Here is an 18,036-nt window from a genome sequence, read left to right as displayed (position 1 = left end):
AACACTTCAGTCTACACAGACACAACTGACAGAGCTTGGAAAGTACCTGTGATCATGTCAGTCTAGACTCTGTAGACACACCTGTGTGGGCAAACTCTCTGAGCAGGTGTTGATTTGTGTGTCGGAGTGGATGGACATGGAGAGAGAGAGAGAGAGAGAGAGAGAGAGAATGTGTGTGCGCGCGTGTGTGTGTACCTGTCCTTGCCGTTTTGGATAGCTAAGAGGGCTCTGTCGGGGACTGGGGAGTTTTGGCCGTGGCTCGCACCACCAGAGAGGATGCTGTTCTGTATGGGGACACAAAGGGTAATATCCAAAAGGAGGTTGGAAGTTATCAGAGACACACTGTTTCTTTTGAAAGGATGTACAGGTGCAGGGCACTCACATTTGAGGGGTTCAGGGGGCTTCTCTTATGCTCCCCTGAGGTGTAATGACCAGAAGGAGCTTTCATAGAGCTGCCTGAGACTCTCCTCCCATAGTCATCCACTATGTGTTTACTGTCTCCGTGGGAGTGCTTGGACGAACCTGAGGAGCCTTAGAAACAGAGACAGAGAGACAGAGAGAGAGAGAGAGAGAGAGAGAGAGAGGGAGAAAGGACGAGAGAGAGACAGAGAGAGAGAGAGAGAGAGAGAAAAGAGGATACAAGGGGGAGAGAAAAAGCAAAAGCAGTGGAGAGGGAAGCTGAGTGAAACAAAGATCAGCAGAATAAACATCTATATGCATAAGTCATTAACGGCTGTATCACAAGGCACAGCAGTGTCATACTTGCGTCTCTCCGGGTCTTCTGATTGGATGACGCACTTCGCTGTGGCCTATGAGAAGGCGACTGGTTGTTTTTTGTGTCGCTACTTGGCCGGGGTTTTATGCCCAGGATGCTATTCTCGCCCCGCTGAAAGAGAAGGCCATATACAAGCTTTGAAATAACATGTTCATTTGTGTTAACAATCAACAAATAACATTCCACATGGTAAACTCTCAACTTACTCCGTTTTATTTAAAAATGATGTATCCGTGTGTGTGTGTGTAAATATTTACCTCTGAATTTCTGTGGTCCAGTAATAAGTAGATGGCCATGACGTCATTGTATTTTTGGTTGATGAGGGATTCCTCTATCTCCTCCTGTGTATACCCCATCTGTAACATTATGTCTAGAGCACACAGAGTGAAGAAGCACCACTTAACGCTTTATACACACATGGATGGACTCATGCTATCAAACCACACAGACAGACCAACCTCTTTACACAAAACACACACATAAAGTAATAACAAACAAAGCACTAATGAAAAATAGAAAAGAAAACAGCTAAAAATACATTTTAGATTATAAATATGTAATAAGAAGGGGTTGACTTAAAGTGCAGGAGAGACAGTGACTGATCTATCTGAAATTCCCAGGACTGTCAAAAGTAAAACATAAATAAATAAATAAATAAAAAACAAAGAGATTAAAAATAATTTGAGTTACATTTAGACACCAAAGTCCATACTGACAGTGAAAAGAAGGGAGAGACACAAACTTCAGTTCATATATTTCAATCCTCTAAGGGATATTAGCCCAGCATACGATCAAAATTCATAAAATCAGTCCGTCTGTCCCTGACTGTATCATGCCATGCTGAGAAACATTTTTGCTCTTCTCTCTCCAGACCTCCACGAAAAGTCCACCCCCCCCCCCCCCCCCCCTCCGGGCCCCTGCAGTGCCCTGATGCTGACCTGTCCTCTTGGGGTCCTTGTAGTCGGGCTGCGGCTCCACGTAGGGTTTCAGCTCGCTATCATCATGTCCCACGTTCATCCAGCGGTCCTTCATGATCTGCTGCTAGACCCAAACACAGAGCAGAGGAGAGGAAGATGAAGGAGCGTCGGCAGATGGAGGCGAAGGACAGGAGATTAAGGTAGATGGAAGAAGTGAAAGTGAAGAAAAAGAGGAAAGGAACAGTCTTAAAACAGTAGAGGAGGAGTCGGTCTTCCTGAAGTCAAGCTAGTTTGCATTGACCGTTTGTATGGTTCAGAAAAACGGAGACTGTGTGAGAAATACTGTAGTCATGCAGTCATGCTTGAATCAATGTGGTATCACTTGAAGTACTTGGGGAGGGGGAGGGGCGGGGCGGGGCGTTTAAAGGTGAAAATCTTTGGTAACGTGGTGAAAGGCGAACTCAGAGACTACAGACTGTAGCAAACTGTGGAGTGTGATCATTTGCATAACCTCCAAGAAGGGGTTTCACGTGAAACATCAAACGCTGCCGTTAAACTGTTATTGTCAGTGGGAGAAGTCAGAGACAGCAGTTGTTGACTGAGGTACACATTTAACACTCCCCACGTGGCTGCACTGACCTCCAGGCTGCCTCTCTTCGCCGGGTTCAGGATGAGGAACTTCTTGAGCAAGTTCTCACAGTCTGTAGACATGTAAAACGGGATGCGGTATTTCCCTCGTAGAACACGCTCGCGTAGCTCCTGAACGACAAGCAGGCATGAGACACGGACGCTCAGTCTGATTATTAAACATTATGTCAAAAACGCCTCATGTTACTTGATTTCCATTAACTTGTCTTTTTTTTTTTCCTTTTCTTCTCTTTCCCCTCAAAAACTTGCTTTGTTTAATACACCAAGTTAACGCATGTACCTTCAGAGGACTTAGCTCACCTTGAGGTTCTGTCCGTCAAAGGGAAGTGACCCGCTGACCAGGGTGTACAGTATCACCCCCAGACTCCACACATCCACCTCTGGACCGTCGTACTTTTTGCCTTGGAAGAGTTCCGGGGCTGCGTACGGAGGACTGCCGCAGAACGTGTCCAGTTTGTTGCCTAGCGTGAACTCGTTGCTGAAGCCGAAGTCTGCGATTTTGATGTTCATGTTGGCGTCCAAGAGCAAGTTCTCGGCCTGGAAGAAGAAGGGGGTGTGCGGGGTGGGGGCAGCCGTTGTTACCACAGAAACATCTGGAAAGGACTTTGGTTGTAGCTCCTCAACCAAAACCAAACATGTCACCCTCCCCTGGCTGTCAGAAACACATTTATGAAAGGATATAAAGGACAAGCACTTAAATAACAGTCGTCTTTCTTACCTTCAGGTCTCTATGAACGATACATTTCTGGTGGCAGTACTGCACAGCTGATACTATCTACAGAGAGAGAAAGACAGAACAACAGATTTTGGCTGAAAATCACACAGGACAAAAGCTCTGCCAAACGTCACTGTAAACTGCTTATGAGTGTAATCAAAACCTGACACACAAGGAGTCTCTACGGCCAAATAGAATGAAAAGAAGTTATAAAGTGGAGGTTCAGAGAACAGTTTAAAATCGACGTAACTTCCCAAAGGCAGAATAAATTGTCGAAACAAAAGAAAATATTCTCTCAGTCATATTTTACATAAATCGCTGAAGAGTGTTGCTTCACGTTCATTTTTAAATTCACGGTGAGGGAAAGAGCACAATATTTCTCTAGCTGTGAGTAATCAGGACCCAAAAACACTGCACACCTTTTAATGCATTTTAATAAATTCACCTGTCTTTATTTCTTTATTCACACAGTCACATAGCCTGTCACACAGGTTATTCAGCGATACCAATTTCTTTGTTGTTGTTTTTTTTAACACAAAGTCACACACAAAACGTTTCTTACCTGTCTGAATTTGGCCCGAGCCTCTTTCTCTTTCATCCTGCCATGGGCCACAAGGTAATCAAACACCTCTCCTGAGGAGAGAAGAGGAAAAAAAATAAACAAAAGGAAGAGAAAAGTAAGAGAGGAAGAAAGAGAGAAAAACAGAGAGAGCGAGAGAGATAGAGAGAGAGAGCGAGACAGAGAGAGAGAGAGAGCACAGGAAAGGCTCAGTGACCGTAAAATTTAAAGAAAAGATTTTTTTTTAGAAATGCCATGATCTGGAACATCAAGCCTTCAACTTCACTTAGAAACACAGAGAATACGTCAGTAGCCGTTACCCACAGGAAATAGGTACTTCACACTTCTAATATTACATATAACAACCCAGCATGCATAATGTTGCTTAGTACACATTTCTGGAGGGGACAACAATAGTGAGTTTTTATTGGTGCAAAAGTGGACAGCCAATCAGGTATACCCATCCAGGTTGGATCACTCCAAATCGAACTGAGAAATGACCGTAAATTCCGGTTCAGTTCTTGCTATTTGAACATGGAATTGATATAGTCTTCAGGATGTCGAATTGCAAGTGAGTTTAAACTACAGGGGGTGGAATGCAATTTAATGAAATCCCACGACCAAAACAGGTGTTGTCTGCAATTAAATATAACCATACCAATACTACACTTCTACTACAACACCAAACATAAACACATGTTTATAGTACCAAACATATTCGATTGAAGCATAAATGATGAATCATTTGTGAATTAACCCTAACCACGGAAACGATCAGGAAAGATTCTGACCTCCGCTAGCGTATTCCATCATCAGGTACAGTGTCTTCTCTGTCTCTATGACCTCAAATAACTTCACTGTATGGGGGAAAAGAGAAAAAAAAACACAAAGGAAGGATGAAGGGATGAAAAAGCAGCCACAAATTTTCAGTAAGAACAAATATTACTTTTAAAATCATAACAGCAGCCTTTTTAAATTACACGTTATCGTGGCCTTTCATTTAAAAAGTCAGACGTCACGTGTAATGCAAAGCGACATTTTGAAAGGGACTGTACAGATTACTTTAGCCATAACTATCCAAAACAAACACACAACGCTATCTCACATCTGTTGGGACAAAACTGTTTAGTTTATTAGTCAAAGGTACCGAGAAGAGGCTGTTGTGTTAACTAACAAAAAAGTACTGATGCTGCAAAAGACTGACATTTAGATTACAATTAACAAATGTTTTAAAAAGCCCGAGGACAAAGGACAAAGCCAAAAAAAACAGAACAATTCAGAAAAAAAAAAAAAACACCCGCAAGACCGGAGTTTCCAACCTAAGCAGCCTCGGGTCGAGCTGCTGCTCACTGAAACTCACCGATATTCGGATGATTCAACATTTTCATAATCCTCACTTCACGGAACAACTGGGAAAAGGAATAACAAAATGTGTTGTCAGAATAGAACAAACATATGACTGAGGGCTTTTTTTTTTTCTCTGTGGGTTTGCATCTGCCTAAATTGGACTGGAATACCAAAAGGGAATACACCACGGGAAGTATTTGAGCTTAACTTCCTGTAATTAGCTGTCTTTCCAGCTTTAGACCCTGGGGGTAAAAGCAAATGCTCCTCAGAAGATGAAGGGTAGGAGGGAAGAGAATGAGAAACAGAAAAATCTAGAAACATCAACAATGACAACAAAAGCTCCAAGGTAAACTCTGGATATCTGGAGGTACTTGAAGTGAACTGAAAGGACTTGGAATTCCTACATCAGATCACGTGTCTAGACTTCAGAATTCAGCTCACCTTTTGGAGACTGGAGGAGTTGAGTTGAGTCTTGTCAATAATTTTTACAGCCACCTTAGGACAGAAGAGAAAACATCAGTTAGATCTAGCCCAGAAAGACAGTATGAGGACATTAGGCTGAACTTGGTTGAAACTGTTTTTTCTTACATCTACGAGGACAGCAGCTTTAACATCATAGATGGAAAAAAGTTCTTTTCAAACGAGCAGGCTGATAATATGGATATTAGCTTTGGACGCGCTTAACCACAGATCTCAACTTAACGTCAGGATACAACCCAGACACATTTTACCACCGGCCCCCCTCCCCCCCCCCCCCCCCCCCCCCCCTCTGTCTTTCTGTCACTCTGAAGCTTGCTCTCTCTCTGTCTCTGAGCCCTGATGTCACATGGCATGTTGTAGGGTCTGGCAACCTTCAGTCATGCAATTCCACATTAAAACGCGCGCCAGGCCAAAGTAACAGTTCGGGGAGGGACATGATTATGATGTGTGCTGGATTGAAGGGAGCGAAATTTCAACACTTAAGTCCAGTCTCAGAGGAGAGCAATATGCCATGCCAAAATAATGCTTTAATCACGCAGTTCTGTGTCAGGATCTCCTCTAGAGAGTCATTCTGGCAGCTCGGCAAAAAAAAAAAAAGAAGGAAAAGAAGAAAAAAAAAAAAGAACCCTCTTCTCTGCGGACAATCAAAAACCAGCTGTAGATAAAAGACAGAACAGAATATTGCGCCACACAGACCGTCGGTGACTGGAAGTCCCAGGAAACAATAATTTGGCTGCATCACTATGGGCGGATAGTCAGCGTTAGTTTGGAGTATTTTGACTTTTTAAATGACAAAGTGGGAACATGAGGATGATCATTCGAAGGGAGAGGTTCCTGCTCAAGCAGTGAGAAACACCAGACGGGTTCTCCATCATTTCATACGGTTTCATCATCCCTTTTGAGCCCCAGTACAGAAGGTCTGCATGCCTAGCTGCACAGCTGCTGCCTGGAGATTCAGGCACGTCTCAACAGAAAGCCACCAGTTCAAACACTCATTCTCACTGGTGAGAGGCACGCTGGCACGGGCAGGTACAGGCTAAAATCAGCTCTCGTCACTGACCGGCCGACAATGCAAAGAACATTGATTATTACTAATAATGTAGTTTTCAGGGTAATGTGTGTTGTCAGGCCAGTTTGCGGATGCATCTGGAAACAGTTTGTACACTCTTATTTATCAATAGTAGAGTTTGTGCCAAACCACTATTTGCAAGACAAACCCAGTCAAATTGCATCTGACCAACTGTAAAGGAGTGGTTCACTGGTTTTGAGAGTTTGTATCCATGGCCTTCCAGTTACATAAGCCCCTCTTGTGCAACGGCATGTGACAAATGTGCACAAACGTGATATATCTGAATCAGATGCCGCAGCTTAAATATCACTGCTTTCTCATCAATGAATCACTGATTGGTGAATGACTGAAGTCATCTGTTTTTACAGTCAGAGTGCTTTCCTTACCTCTCTGCCAGTCAGGACATGTCGTGCCAGTTTGACCTTGGCAAAGTTGCCTTTGCCGATGGTCTTCAGTAGGCGGTAATTGCCGACGTGAGGCTGCTCGTCGGCGGTGGCGGCCGCCGAATTTGAGCCGCGTGGCATGTTGGAACGTCCCCCGGCCTTGGAATCGGAGTGAGACTGAAAGGGACAAAGGAAAGAGGGTTTCAGACCGAGAAATGAAGCGTACCACGAAACCGTTTGAAAAGGCTTGAAGAGAACATAAACTCCTACTTAAAAGCCACAGATGTGCTGTGTTATAATTTAGAAGAAATTGTTAATCCAGGGATTGTTATGGCCATTGTGCTTTGGTTCTACATGGAAAGTTTTTTGTGTGTGTGTGTGTGTGTGTGTTCCTTTCTCACTGATGATTGCCTCTGACAGTGAGACTGCTGGAAAAGCAACACAAGAGCGTACAAAAAGTGAGTGTGTGTGAGTCTGTGTGTGTATTTGTGTGTGTTAGTGAATGAAAGAGACAGAGAGCACTAAATTAAAAAAAATACATATATGACCTGGGAACAGAGTGAGGCAGAGGAGGGTAAAGGCAGGCTTGAACAAAGGCTGAACAAAGGTATGATCAATAGATAACATCAAAAAAAAAAAAAAAAAAGATGGATAAAACATTGAAATAAAAGAGAGAGAAAGCAAAGGTGGACAATGATGTCATCTGAAAAGGAGAGTATCAGTTTTCAAGTACGAGACGCACTCTACTCTCTCTCTCTCTCTCTCTCTCTCTCCGTTTGATGAACAGTGGATCAATTGTAGCGTTTACTCCCTCGTCTTTCATCCTGACTCTCCAAGGCCGCAGTAAGAGGACAGACTGTTAGCTTGCAAGGTGAGCACAAAGAACATGGACAGGCACGCCATTGTTTCCATAAGGGGACGTTAAAACTGAGTGGACGCTGTCTGACAGGAGTGACCCTTAATCATGTTTTCGCGTTAATGTGTGATAAACTGCAGTCTGGGCACAGCCCGAAAAGCATTCTTAACATGCTACAGCGCCAAAATATGTCTAATTACAGGAAGCACCTTTCTCTATTGAGACATCACGATTTATGATGTATGACAGGATGCTGCGCAGCACAGATGTTCTAGGGGGAAACAGGTAAACAATTGGACATGCTCTACTGTACAATCCACTCTAAAATCCTCAGAGGGATTTTAGTGCCAAACACGCATGACATTGCAACTTCCTTTTAACTGAATTTCCATTTCTATGAGAATGATCGACATTTGATGTGTTAGGACAGACTGGTAAGGCAAGAAGCTAACTTGATACACACAGCTCATACTCTTCCGCTGTCAGAGAGCGTTAAAGACAGCCTGGAAAACCAGCAGAAAGGGCTGAGAAACTATGCTGTCTATCTGGATGTTAAAAAAGGTCCTGTAATGATATGAGGATATTGAGAGTCAGCCGGGGAGTTGAGCAGCTGTTGACCAAGCCTGATAAACCACACTCTCTTCTTCAGCCTGTCACACAGGAACAAAACACAGACGCACAACTTCTCTTTCTACAACCTCCAGACTCCCGTTTGTCAGCCTCGCATGCACGCACGCACACACATACGCGCATAAACTTTAGGCAGGGTTTTGTTCATCTGCTAGCATTCAGCTCTCTTTCTTCAGCTTCCTTCATAACCGTGTTTTGTCTTTCTTCCAGTGAGACGTGTATGCAGGACCTGACAAAGCAATACTCAGTACAAAAACACACATATACACAAACTCAGGCACGTCACTCGAGATTTTTAATCAAACTCTGGCTATTTGCTCATTTCAGTTCGACAGCTAGCAGATTAGCGAGTCAGTGAATGAGTGATGAGTAAAGCTAAGCGGCTAACACTCACCTACTTTCTGCACAAGACGCGAGAGATTGAGCAGGTGAGGAAAGGGAGGTGAAGTTCTCCACGTGCAGTCAGTCAAGCACTCATACGAGACAGGACGGCCACTGCAGCGTTAGGGATTTATAAACAGAGGACATGGGAGTCTGAGCAGCTCGAGTAAAACCTCCACCAACAACAGACACAGCGGAAAGGTTTACCAATTACGACTACACCACAAACATGAGAGCAAACCAAATGACTTTATGTCACAACACACCTGGGCTACCACAACCAGCCTACCATATTTGGAAGAACACTTCGCCAGAGGACTACTATTTGAATGTGCAATTTGTAGGTGATTCTGAATGATCACTTTCGTTGTAAATTTAGAAATTTCCATTTGAATGAGACTTGTCTCTTCCAGGTTAATAACACACTTATGTCTGAGGTACACCGGCATGGTGTGTGTACGTGTGCTTGTGTGTCTGAAAGTGACACAGCCTTTGATCTTCACACTATCCAGAGCTGCTTATCTCTCAATCAGAAGACAAGTTCGTGTGTGTTTCACCAGAAAAGAAACCTAAAGACCCGAGTGACACATTTGTAGTAGCTCTCGTTACGTTGTGGCGTCCATATTTCTGTCATGGCTTGGGTCCAATCAGCCTCTTACAAAACAAACACCCACAGAAACAAAGCAATTCTGAGCCATCACCTTCATTGTAATGCTGAGGTGTTCCCACCTGAATGAGACTGGGCATTGCTCTCTTCTAGGATAACAACGGACTCGTAGAATCTATGTCACGGCAACAACACCCAGGCGTATGACGTTTCCGTTATTTGAGCTGGTACCTGCGTTTCTGAACCAGACAGAGGGCACGGGCATGAACTCGAGGAGAGAGAAGCTCCTTTCCCCTCGGTTATATTTGGCTCTCTGCTCATTATCATCCACTGGAGGAGCGCTACGCACAAATTCCACTGTCAGTGCACACCTCACACCCACCACTGACACAGGCCATAATTACAGAGCAGCAGACTGGGCCGACACTATCAGAAACACCACCAGCAACTGGAAATGAGACGCAAAAAGCCTGGTCCAATACAGAGACTCTCTACACGCCTTTCACTCAGGGCATTCAGTAGCATTACTCTCTCTCTCTCGCGCTCTCTCTTTATATACATATATAAAATGCGCGTGCGTGCGTGTGTGTAAAGTAGACTCATTTTGCATTGGTTGATTCACGTCACGTAGTCCTAATGAAACAAAAGCGTGAGGGGAAATTTTTAAAGAACATATAAATCCGAATACAATAGATATTGTGGAACCCGTATTTGGTATTTGAGCTGTTAATGACTGTGAGCAGGTGACAATAACGTGTGCCTTGTTCACCGTGTCACACTCCCTGTTTCTCACACTCCCTACAAACCCTGATAAAAGTCAGAGGAAAAAAATTACTATTCGCCTTCAGGAACTTTGACTGCAAAAACAAATCTGTCCTCATGATAGATTTTTATTAACGCATTTTAGTCACTCCTGCACATGCATTTTTGATTCACTCATTAAGGCTGAAATGAATGCATCTACTCAATGTCTTTTTCCCCTTTTTTTTCTCTCTTTGAGGGCATTTTTTTAAAGAGCAGGTTGTCAACATGATGCAGGCACCAACACAATCCCATTAAACTTCAGCGTCATCCATATGACATACAGCTCTTCCACTCCACACACCTTTGTCTGTCACATCACACTACCACACCAACTGCACCTACAACACTGTGAACCTGTCTCATTCAGTACTACACTTTAATGTTACACATGATTCATTCAATGAGTGAACCATTCCACATCACTTAAAAATGACTTAAATGAGGCCTAATTATAAGCCTACGTTTCCGTGGAAACTTTTAAATGTTCGAGAGTCGTAGAACATTCCTGAAAGGAGAGGTGTGGGTTACGTGGTGTGATGAAGGTCAGTCACTACTGGTCCAGCCTCTTGGTTAGAGTCATGTACCTGCTATTTCTTCTTTGTCGGTAATGATGTAACTAAACAAGTCAGATGACTCTGCTTCAAATGTACAGAACATCGGAAACAATTTGATGACAAATAAAATAAATGACACGCCGGAGCCAACTGTCAATGCCCAAAGATCTCTTTCCCACAGGAACCTCTGCCATTTACCTTTCTGATTTCTCCGATTCAGAGAGCGCCTCAGCGGATTGCTCTTTATTACCATAATTTGATCCAGCACTCCTCTAAAAATAAACCATGTTGTTTGGTTGTCACAAACAGACATTTTTCTTTTACCAGCATCATTTTACTGCTTATTTTAGCTTCACAGATTTAGATTGGAATTGTTGTGCGTTCAAAAGTATATTTATTACTTATTCTGGAGAAATGCAACATGTTGGGAAGATGTCGAAAGCCGTTTTAAAACTAGTTTTGTTCTGACGTACATAAATGTGCAAGCGTCAACAGAAAAGTTCAAACGTGACATCCGTGCACTCAATTAACCAGATAAACCAGTCAAAATACAGGCCATTGTAAAATGTTACTTTAGGTAATACGAAACCGTTGTAAACAAACTCCCAACTGTCACCATACTCAGCTACACTACATTTAACCATTTACTGCAGTTGAATCTCTTTGGATTTGAAATGATCACCTCTTTACTTCCTGTTTTGTTTGTTTGTTTTTGGTTATTTCTTTTTGTCAGAGGGCACTAATGTTTTGGCTAAAGTCTTTGGCTCAGCAGTTCAAAGCTTCAGAAAGTCTGTGTGAAAATTCAGAAGCGTAAAACCAGTTTCCACTGCCTAGACAGTCCAGGGGAAAACTAGTCTGACATTCTATCAGGATACAAAAGTTCTCCTCTCCAAGTGCTTAAAACACAGAGAAATTTAAAAGTAAGAAAAAGAAAAAATGAAAAAAAAAAAAAACAATGTGCTAAAATAAAGGTAAGGTCAGCCAGTCTAGCCGCTAACTGCGGATGTGACATGTCTGGCTTTGTTAGAGGGAGTGGCCGACACGGGGACCCAGGGCCAAGGGAAGAGGCCTGACTGGGACAAGCCGTGACATGCCAAGACAGCTGAGATCCAAGACAATGCACACGCGTGGGAGAAGGCGCCGGAGCCGTCTAAATGGGTTCAGCACACGGTTCAGAGCTCCGCTCTTACTCTCCTTCTGGGAACACCGCGTCTCGGCATTGATACTGTTAAACTCTTTAAGATCTAGGTACGTCTAAAATACAATGCATTTGGATAAAAACAGCAACTGCTGTGAACCTGCTCTACTGCACTAGACCCAACACGTAAAGTGCCTCAATGTACCAATGATCATTAAAAACCTGCAAGTATTTGCAAATGTGTGAATAGTGGTTGACTGTGTTTTTTCCCCCTATCAGGTCCCTTCAGCTGAGAGTACACCTCTCTGTACCAGACCCATTTAGTAAACACTGTCCAACAATAAACTGTGCAATAAAAGGTTCACCAGGTGGATTGCCTCATACACACACACACACACACACACACACACACAGAAGACTGACATGAAGACACACCCTCACAACTCAGCTGTGATGTGACTAAAAACTGTTTCGTTCAAGAGGGGTGGACAAGATTTCCCCGCAAAAAAACCACAGAAGTTCAAAAAACAAGTATATCTGTTCACACCTTTTCAGATTAGCTGGCTATCACTACTCGACAAACAAGTTTCCTCCGACATCTCTTTCTTTAAAGCTGTTTATGCTCTCTCTCTCCTTCTGCAACCTTTCCCCGCTCACTCCAATCCTGACCCAACGAGTGAAGACTGCTACGCACTTCTCTCAGCTGAAACGTGATTATTCATCTAGCGTCTGCTGGCAGACCAGAGCTTGTGAGCTTGCTAGCACAGTGAAACAGTCCATGTGTCACACTCAGTGACCTTCAATAGGCCATTTACAAACTGGGCTAATTCCGTTACAGAGAGCAAGGATAACCACACGAGAGCTACCAAGGAGCCGGTCTGTTAATTACAACAGTGTGTGTGTGTGTGTGTGGCCATCTGACAGCAATTAGAGGGAAAGGCTCTGTGTTTCGCCAGTGACGTACAGATTGCATTTATGTTGTTACGATCTGCAGGACTGCTGCTGGCCCTCAGTTAGCAATGCCGCTCTGCAAGTGTACTGTTTCCATGGAGACATGTCGCTGAAAACAACCTCTTACTATTACACACACACACACACACACACACACACACACACACACACTTCAGCCTTACTGCAAACTTCTACTGTCTCTCCTTCTCTCTTCCCAAATACGACAGGAGCAGTCTCAAACATTCTTAACGGCAAACAACTTAACAAACACAAACAAATGACTTGGCTATGACGCACGACCGTCAGAGAAGTGTCACTGTTTGGTCCCACGGAGCAGATACAGGCCACACTCAAACACTGTCTCTCATAATCAAACAAGGAAACAAATCACCATTCCTCACAGGAAGCACACCTACCTGAAAGACACGTTTAACCGCAAACATTTCTCTAGAGGACGGACGCACAGAGCTTACACTGGGTGAAAACGGAATGTTTTCACATACCTTTTGTAAGGTATAGTACATGAGAGAGCCATGACTCTGTGAAATGGTGGAAACAAATGGCGGTTTACACACAGGTAATGGGAGGAGGCTAAATAAAGAAGGACTGAGGGCCAATTTCTCATTTATAGGTGTATTAATAACACGCGGCTATTTTCAGTTTGGGTAGTGGTGGCCAAAACACAAATAGACACCAGCTGAGTTCTCCCTCCCTCCCCCCTCCTCCCCCTTTTTTTCTGCCTCCCTGAAAGCCATTACAGTACTGCTCTTCACACACACACACACACACACACACACACACATTCAGCACTGTTTACACACACACACACACACACACACAGAGTTAGCTGAGCTGTGTAAAGTCTCACACACACACACAAAAAACAAAAACAAACCATGAATAAAACTGTGCATGGGGTGCATTCAATGTCAAATTGATTTAGATTTTAGAGACATGTATGGGACTGCAAACACATTTCACACATAATAACTCCATCCAGGAACAACAAACTATAATGTCTCACAAATACAAAACCCATGTTGCACGTCTTGCAACTGCGCCTTTCAATTGCAGTGCGACTGTCACTTTCAAACTGTGAAAACCAACCGGTACAGACAGGATAAAAATCATTTTGGTTTATCTGTGGGTATTAATGCGTATATCGAGCAATCAAAATTAGTTTGTCTACTGTATGCAATCAAGGAAATAGTATCTTACAACTAATCAGTGATCAGACAAATCTGCTGAAGTACTGTAAAGCACTATGCAAACAGCAGGTATGATTAACAACCGCTGTTTAAAAACAAAATCACTGACTTTACTCTCTTAACAACACCATGTCTCCTGCCAACGATATCATGCCTACTAAGAACTGGAACTCCTAGAGCTGATATCAACAGGTGTTGGGAGGAGAATAAATGCAGAAATTAGGCTAAGTGTGTTGTCTGCACTGCACTGCAAGAGTACACTGCAAATTAACTTTGGTGTCTGAACTTTAAGATGAAGTTTAAATGTTGCTGGCATACGAAAATATGTTATTTCAGAGGAGCGAGTTTTTCTGTTGTTTACATTTTGCTATTTAATACAAATGCCAATGCATTTTTTATAACCTACCTTAACAAACAACTGCATACAATGTGGTAACAAATGAGGCCAGTGTTAACATGATTATGAGGTCATTTCACTGATTTGAAAATTTACTCTCAACTGTCAAAGTCATGACTGTTAAAAGCACAACAGACTCAGTGGAGTTTTCAGCGTACTTAATGTCATAACGTCAAATGAAAGTTTCTGATGACAAAATGCTGAAGATTAAACATCCAGGCGGAGGTGAAAGCCGTGTTGAAGTTTATGCACCGTTCCTTAAAGAGCACCTTCACGGTATGTAGAGGACTCTACTAAACGCACCACGTTTTTGAGCATTCTTCCTCTTCTCTGTCTGTTTTCAGATGGAGTTCCCCTTTAACTGAAAGCAAACCAACCATATCAGAACTGTCCACGGACTTTCAAAATCCAGTATGAAACCCAACGTGGGATATTCAGTCATTATTACACGACTAGACGCAATATGACCATACTCGATGACTACTCTGTGCAAATGACATTTTCCCACAACTTAGTGTAGCACCTTTCTTCTATGCAACAGCTGACCTTCAAACACACATTTTTTAGGCATAATAAGGGGTTAGTGGACCACAACCTGAACACAGTGCTCATCTCTGTAAAGTCCTTAACATATCGTGCTTGATGAAACTGACTGTTCACACCCTGGACTGATATTTGTTGTCAGCTGATTCAGTGCAGCTCATTTATCTCGCCTTATATCTCAAACCAAAGCGATGACATAATATTCAAAGATTATTTGTTTCTGACCATAGTTGACAACAGTTGATAGCTTCTTTTCCTTGCACATGCTAACACCACCTGAGCCACTGTTTCTTGTCAAACACCAGTTGAGTGTGTAGTGTTTGTCACTGAATCTGTTGCCAAATGCACTCCAACACTCAACCATATTTCCATGTCAGTGAGATCCTTTCCTTTAGCAATGGCATCTCAGTAAGACAGACATCTGGCGTCTGTCAAAATCATTTATCAGTGATTGTGCATCGAGAACATCCTGCTAAATGTCACATGATTCAAAAACCAAGCAGCTGTATTTGTAGCACTCATTCTATTTTCCTGCAAATATGTCTTTTGAATTCTTAAAACACAATGTACTTGTTTGATAATTTTTTACAAAGAATCTGTAAACCTACCCAGTTTCTTTGTGAACTGTAGAGCATTTGCAAAACACACTACATTTGTTTGTCAAGTTCCGTCATGAATCTCACTCCACAGAAAAAAAATCGACAACTAAAATGCTTTCAGAGGAAAGCAGATAGGACACTCCCAGACAAATTGCTCCAATACACCCAGCTAAACTGGAAATGCTAGTCCGCATAAAGAAACTGTGTTGGGTGCGCGCACACACAAACACACACACACACAGAATCAGGACACGAAGTTCAGAATAACACAGGGGCTAACATCCCATGAGATAGGTTCAGTGTGGCACTTACATTAACACTGATTCAACACAAGAGGGCTTACTCACAACAGTGTCTAAGCATCGGGGTCATAGACTCAGGTGTTCCTGGACTTGGAGAGGAGAAAAACTTCTTAAAACTGCTGCCTTACAGTTATAAGATTCTAGATGGTCAAAGTTCAATTAGGCTGATTCATGTAGGGTTAATTTATGGGTAAGTTGTTAAAGTTCATAAAATGTTTTAATGCCCCTGATTACTCATGGGATTTTCCTCCTGGTTTTACAGTAATTTAGAAATACTGTACAGTTCACACAGCAGATGTTATGTGGAACGACTTGACAAGGAATTATGGGTCCTGGCAATACAGAAAAAAGTGTGATCCAGAAATCCTGAAACAGCTTAACCAAGTAGGCTAGTTTTTCCATTTGCTGGCAGTTGTTTTTAACCTCTAATAAACTGGAAAATCAGAGCGAGGTGTCCTGTGTCTGAAAAACAGCACAGCGTCTATTATGCTGTTATTCAGTTGACTTTTGATAACATTTGCCTCTGACTCCACAGAAGAAACAATGACTATAACTCTGACGAAACATAACCGAAACTTGACTGCCCAATTTCTTTTTCTGAAGTAATTAGCTAATGTAAGACAACTTGTTTAACAATTTACAATTTTAGAACAGTAAATTGCTACAATTTTGACAGTGCTACCACAGCTTTTCACCAATCCTTTATGTAGAGAAGTGTACAGCCAAAGACTTCTGCTAAAAATTCAATCAAAGCTCTACGACGACCTGATAGGATCTGTTACGCGAATGAATATATATCCACCGAGAGAAACTGGGAGCAAACAGTAACATAAGCTAGCCGTATGTATGCACTTTAGTGTGTACTGATAGCTCGGTAGGGAGTGAGCTAAAGAGCTTTTCTTAAAAGTTCGCAGTCCTCGCTGGAATATTACACTATTCTAGCCAGCTAGTAGCTTGATCTACACTATTTAGATTATCTGACGAGCTAACCTAGCTAACATGAACTAACATGGATATGAAGTTAACTTTAAAATACTGAGTTTCCGTAAAATTACTCTCTATCACAATAAACAAAGTTAGTAGGAACTTTAGTCGTAGATGCTATCTATGACTCATTATTGTTGATCATGTAGTCGGTAGACAGTAATGAGGTTATAAACCGTAGAAGCTGCTACAGTCGCTGCATTAGTTTGATATTCGGTTTCCCACTTGCGAGACTTACCTGGCTGGTCGTATGTTCAATGACTGGTAACAATGGCGGCCGCATTGACATTTTAATAAGTTTTCAGAGAGGGAATAGGTTCACAACTCCTTTCGAAATTAAGGGAAATTTCACATCAGCGTTCGATGACAGAAAGTGTCCGAAACTCACCGAAGAGTTGTCTTTAGATCGTTGATATCGAATACGCAGCACTACCTTATATCATAGTTTATTTGGGTTGCTAACTCACGCTAGTGAGTTTTAAGTTTAATGACGTTAGTGAGATGTCATACGCATCCTTAAACGCCTTGCCTTGTTCAAAAGTGCCTTCTCACTCGCAACAATGGAGGGTTGGCTTGTTGTCGATATTCACAGGAGTAAGGAAGTCTGGAAGATGGCTCTGTGCCAACACCAGTTTGGCTACACTGAGCAAGCTAGAGCAAACTGACACTAGTTCGCCACTCCGACGAAAAGCTTGTTCCCACAGTGTATATAAATCAAATCCGGAGATCCCAACTTAGTCCAGGAAGGCAACGTAAATCCAATTGATAGTTCAGTAAAATATACCGATGTATTACTTGGATGGATCATCAAAGACATCAAAATACAACATTGTTCCCCGGTATACGCTGCCAGCAAATCATCATGCCCCGCTGGCAATGCCTAGTGGTAACGTTAGCGATCCAACTCGCTAGGATACTTTACTACCGTGAAAAGGTCGCTATCATTCAGGTGTTCGTGAACGGAAGCATAAACGTTTCAATAACTAGCTATAAAATTCCAAAAAACGGATACTGTGGTCTTGTCGGCACTGGAAAAGTAAGCTATAAAACGACAAGTTTGACGGGCGATCAAGACAAGAGTTGCTGCAGCGCAAAAACGCTGATACTCTCTAGCCGGCTGCACAAGAGTGCTTAGTCCTCCGCAGACGAATGGCTCTTCTGAGGAACCGAGTCACCTCTCGGTTGAACC

The 18,036-nt window shown here is 42.6% G+C and overlaps 1 protein-coding gene across 1 annotated transcript in view; it reads right to left on the bottom strand.

Moving 5' to 3' along the window:
- The window catches only part of LOC115818109 (serine/threonine-protein kinase MARK2), a 26,802-nt gene extending 9,072 nt beyond the window's left edge, over nucleotides 1-17,730 (bottom strand). Inside the window, 14 exon segments of the mRNA XM_075353593.1 lie at nucleotides 196-284; nucleotides 383-531; nucleotides 763-886; nucleotides 1,033-1,145; nucleotides 1,714-1,813; nucleotides 2,332-2,451; nucleotides 2,641-2,877; nucleotides 3,059-3,115; nucleotides 3,618-3,688; nucleotides 4,406-4,471; nucleotides 4,975-5,023; nucleotides 5,403-5,456; nucleotides 6,897-7,070; nucleotides 17,086-17,730. Of these exon segments, the coding sequence (XP_075209708.1) occupies nucleotides 196-284; nucleotides 383-531; nucleotides 763-886; nucleotides 1,033-1,145; nucleotides 1,714-1,813; nucleotides 2,332-2,451; nucleotides 2,641-2,877; nucleotides 3,059-3,115; nucleotides 3,618-3,688; nucleotides 4,406-4,471; nucleotides 4,975-5,023; nucleotides 5,403-5,456; nucleotides 6,897-7,070; nucleotides 17,086-17,136 (1,454 nt within the window). The 5' untranslated portion in view covers nucleotides 17,137-17,730.
- Nucleotides 17,731-18,036: the final 306 nt, after the last annotated feature.

Source organism: Chanos chanos, chromosome 8 (genome assembly GCF_902362185.1).
Source record: "Chanos chanos chromosome 8, fChaCha1.1, whole genome shotgun sequence".
NCBI classification, from domain to species: Eukaryota; Metazoa; Chordata; class Actinopteri; order Gonorynchiformes; family Chanidae; genus Chanos; species Chanos chanos.
Note: the sequence above shows the minus strand (reverse complement) of the source record. Positions and strands in the feature narration are given on the sequence as shown.